This window comes from Sprattus sprattus, assembly GCF_963457725.1.
Source record: "Sprattus sprattus genome assembly, chromosome: 5".
NCBI lineage: Eukaryota > Metazoa > Chordata > Actinopteri > Clupeiformes > Clupeidae > Sprattus > Sprattus sprattus.
In genome coordinates, this window is record NC_137924.1 from 2,620,617 (window position 1) to 2,625,531 (window position 4,915).

Sequence of the window (4,915 nt, forward strand, 5' to 3'; positions counted from 1 at the left end):
TGTCCCGCAGAGGACCACAGGTAAAGGTTACGGGGACGTTTTTAAAGGACTTCCTGGGGACATGTGCTGAGTGACCAAATTATAACGTTCCTTAATAGTCCGTTTTAAGGCTCATGCGAACGTCGCGCAGAGGACCTGCAGGTAAAGGTTATGGGGACGTTTTTAAATGACGTCCTGGGGACGTGTGCTGAGTGACCAAATTATAACGTTCCTTAATAGTCCGTTTTAAGGCTCATGCGAACGTCACGCAGAGGACCTGCAGGTAAAGGTTACGGGGACGTTTTTAAAGGAGGTCCTGGGGACATGTGCTGATCAAATTATAACGTTCCTTAATAGTCCGTTTTAAGGCTCATGCGAACGTCGCGCAGAGGACCTGCAGGTAAAGGTTACCGGGACGTTTTTAAATGACTTCCTGGGGACTTATGCTGAGTGACCAAATTATAACGTTCCTTAATAGTCCGTTTTAAGGCTGATGCGAACGTCACGCAGAGGACCTGCAGGTAAAGGTTACGGGACGTTTTTAAAGGACGTCCTGGGGACATGTGCTGAGTGACCAAATTATAACGTTCCTTAATAGTCCGTTTTAAGGCTCATGCGAACGTCGCGCAGAGGACCTGCAGGTAAAGGTTATGGGGACGTTTTTAAATGACGTCCTGGGGACGTGTGCTGAGTGACCAAATTATAACGTTCCTTAATAGTCCGTTTTAAGGCTCATGCGAACGTCACGCAGAGGACCTGCAGGTAAAGGTTACGGGGACGTTTTTAAAGGAGGTCCTGGGGACATGTGCTGATCAAATTATAACGTTCCTTAATAGTCCGTTTTAAGGCTCATGCGAACGTCGCGCAGAGGACCTGCAGGTAAAGGTTACCGGGACGTTTTTAAATGACGTCCTGGGGACGTGTGCTGAGTGACCAAATTATAACATTCCTTAATAGTCAGTTTTAAGGCTCATGCGAACGTCACGCAGAGGACCTGCAGGTAAAGGTTATGGGGACGTTTTTAAATGACGTCCTGGGGACGTGTGCTGAGTGACCAAATTATAACGTTCCTTAATAGTCAGTTTTAAGGCTCATGCGAACGTCGCGCAGAGGACCTGCAGGTAAAGGTTACTGGGACGTTTTTAAATGACGTCCTGGGTACGTGTGCTGAGTGACCAAATTATAACGTTCCTTAATAGTCCGTTTTAAGGCTGATGCGAACGTCACGCAGAGGACCTGCAGGTAAAGGTTACGGGGACGTTTTTAAATGACGTCCTGGGGAGGTGTGCTGACAGACCAAATTATAATGTTCTCTAAAAGTCCGATTTAAGACTCATGCGAACGTCACAGAAGGACCAAACGTAGACTTGCTACGAACGTCAAAAACGTTCTGGTAACGTCCTCTAGCGAACGTTGTAAAGGTTACGGGGACGTTTTTAAATGACGTCCTGGGTACGTGTGCTGAGTGACCAAATTATAACGTTCCTTAATAGTCCGTTTTAAGGCTGATGCGAACGTCACGCAGAGGACCTGCAGGTAAAGGTTACGGGGACGTTTTTAAATGACGTCCTGGGGAGGTGTGCTGACAGACCAAATTATAAGGTTCTCTAAAAGTCCGATTTAAGACTCATGCGAACGTCACAGAAGGACCAAACGTAGACTTGCTACGAACGTCAAAAACGTTCTGGTAACGTCCTCTAGCGAACAAAAATGTCCTGTTAACGTCCTGGGGACGTTCCCTGTTTGCGGGGTATTGACTCTGTGTTGACTAAGCAATTTTCGCTTACTTTTGGGAACTTTATCTTAGAGGAAGTATTAAATTGCAGTCAAAGTTTCAGTCCATATTGTACATTATTGTGACACCTGCGCTTCCAGATGAAGAGGCTACCAATTATTGCTGATGTAGAGCAGTACTTTGTGAAGTGTTTGGCCCTTTTCTTAAAAAGTCCACTGATTTGCAGGCCTCGCACACACATTCTATGTACCTGACCTAATCTACCAAAGATCAGGGAAATGACTTTACATGAGTAGCCATTGTTGGTTAAAACATTAAGGGTTGGTATTTTAGCAGTTTTGACACATAGCAGGTGTCCATGTAAGCGTCATAAGAGCAACCGATTTCAATAATTGTGAATGCTTTGTTCTTTTCATCAATTGACCCAAGGTCTGGTGTATTGTAGATGTGCTTTATGGCATTTTTAGTGCCGTTGATCATGGGGGATGGATGTATGTTTTTACTGACTCGTTCATATGGATTGTTGTGAAGTTGGTGTTATCGCTTCTTTACGGCCAGTGCCACATATTGGTCATGACATGCGATATACGTCCTCTTCTAGGCAGGGCAGCCGTTGAGGATATTCGCAATGGATTCCCTCTGCTGGTTGTGGTATAGCAGACAGAACAGCTAATGCTTGGATGGAAACCATGTTGCTAAGTGGGCTTTTGTCGGTAAGACCTGAAGACGAGATTTTATTATAAACTTAACGCCATGTAGTGCTTTGCTGCCTCCACTGGGTCTCTCGTAAAGCGCGGTGCACTTGCTGTTTTTCACCTCCAGCCTAGACCAATGAAGAAATTAAATTAAAATAGTTGAGCCAGTATATAAAGATGAGGGTCCACATTTGTATAATTCCTCCAGTACACCATTGGCTCCTCTGATCATTCCAACGGTGGATCGTTCATGTAGCGCTGAACCTCCACTGTAGCATCCACTGTGGCATTTCTGGCCATCCTTGCTTCAGAAGCATCTCTGTCCAGGGTTTCCCAAAGGTTAATATCTGAAAAACAAACGGCAATGACAGTAATCAGAAGGTGTCATTTTCTGTATCCCTTTTTACTTTCCACGACATTACCTGTAGTTGATGGGATTTCAAAATGTGCTGGAGCTGGTTGAGATGATGAGGAGGTGGAGGGTGCGTTCCTCCTCATGACTGGCAGGTGGTGTGATAGATAATGATGAACACTGACCAGTGAGTCGTTTTATTGCTGCTTGTGCATTTGTCTGATTATAAAAACCTATGGCTTTGAATCCGGGATCTAGCAGAGTGGAATGGGTGCAGTGTGGTTTGGTTCTTTTCAATGCTGTCAAATTAGTTTTGCATCATTATTATCATGTTCTCCCCCAGTTGTTTGGCTATGGTGTGAGTAGTTTTTCCCATCGAATCAAAAAGGTAGAGCATCAGCATTTTTGTCATTGGGATGATCTTCGATCCAGAGACTCTCTTCTCCTCTGACGGCTCCACCGTTGCCTGGTAGAAGGGAGCAAGCAGTTTGAGGCATGCCGTGATGCAGTCATAGTCCTCAGAAGACAGAGGTCTCATATCTGTTCTGAGAGTTGCCAGAGCTGCACCCACTGCCTGTCTCTCTTCAAAAAGGCGCTGAAGCATATGGAATGTGCTGTTCCATCGTGTGTCCACTTCCTGAATCAGCTTATGTACAGCACGCTGCATCTGCTCCTGCACTTCTTTGAGTTTCTCCTTGGCTGTGGTGCTGGTCTTAAAATATGTGACCACCTTCCTTGACCTGGACCCTGGGCATTGGCTGCTGTGGGGACTGTAGGGGGCGCTGTTGGTGGAGCCCTGGCAGGTGCAGGTGCATGGATGGACGAAGTGTTTGGCAAGACCAATAAGAAAACTTTCAAAGGTGATGACCCTAAAGACGGCACTAAGAAATACCCCAAAAATCATGCTAAAGACACATCTGATGATGTTTCTGAGGAGGAGCTGATGGAAGGATTAAGCTTTGAAATGGAAACAGGAACTGTAAAGTACTGGAAAAAACTTTAGTGACATCCAATGAGTGGCCATAATTCATCTCGTATTTTTTTGTCTGCAAGGACAGGAGTTGCATCGAGGCTCTTCTTCACAACAAGGTTCAATGCATGAGCAAAGCAGATTACATGCCGGAGATTTAAATTCCGCACAGAGGCCACCATATTGGCTCCAGCATCTGTAACTATTGAAGTCACTTTGCCTTCTATGCCCCATTCCTCCATGAGCGACCTCTTCACAGCAGCGATGTTATCTGCCGTGTGGGACTTGGGGAAAGGTAGGACTCCCAAAAGAACTGTGGCCAGCTCTGCAGAGTCATCCACATAATGGCAGGTGACTGCTAGATAGGCTTCCATGTTAATGGAGGTCCACATATCAGAGGGCAGGCTAACAGCTTCCACACTCTGCATGAGAGCCCTGGCCTTGGACTCCTCCTCTTCATATTTTTAGACCACCATGTTCTTAAGAGCCCGCCTGGATGGCAGAGTGTAGGAAGGATCCAGCAAAGCCACAAGGTTCTTAAAGCCGTTTCATAAAAACGTTGTATATAGTTGGTTATCTCTCCACATTGTTGGGTCATCAGGTAGGTTGTGGGTCCTATAGATAAGGGCTCCTTTCCATGACAGTGGTATTTTTTTGTTTGTCAGACAGACATTAAAAATGTGCGTAAGTGCTGTACATGTCCATTGTTTAGTGGCCTTCAGTGTTTCGTACTTGACGCCATCAGATCCACTTGCTTTGTTGTTTGGTTTTCAATCACCCTTAAAACTTCCTGAGTGGGAGGACAGCAGCAGCAGCAGGGGCTATGGGGAGATGTTAGGTGTTTCAGTAGGGGAATTTATATCTAGCGCATCAAGCCAGGGGGGCTTGTCAGGGCGCTCGCAAGTGGCAGTGGTTTGATATGTATCGGAGTCATAAACGCGCTCTATATCATTACTGCTTGGTGGGGGTTGTGGGTAGTTGCTGTTATTAAGAATAATTTTAATAGCGTTGCTATTATTCCAGGGGTAGGCAATTTGATCGCGGCCTACCTATCTGGGGCGCCTCTGCTTCTGTGTCCTCGTTGCCTCATGAGCGCAGCTCTTCCTCTATCCAATCCGCCAAAGCCTCCGGTGCTCTGTCTGTCGGGGCTTACAGTGGATTGGTAGTTTTCTGAGGATTCGTAT

General features: G+C 46.0%; 1 protein-coding gene across 1 annotated transcript in view; it reads right to left on the bottom strand.

Annotated features, from left to right (window-relative positions):
- Positions 1 to 3,068: 3,068 nt before the first annotated feature.
- Positions 3,069 to 4,915, bottom strand: part of LOC308365564 (uncharacterized protein) — a gene marked incomplete at both ends in the record, with an annotated part of 48,549 nt that continues 46,702 nt past the window's right edge. The window contains 2 exons of the mRNA XM_080839032.1: positions 3,069 to 3,642; positions 3,882 to 4,185. Of these exons, the coding sequence (XP_080695158.1) occupies positions 3,069 to 3,642; positions 3,882 to 4,185 (878 nt within the window). The remainder of the gene's footprint in view (positions 3,643 to 3,881; positions 4,186 to 4,915) is intronic.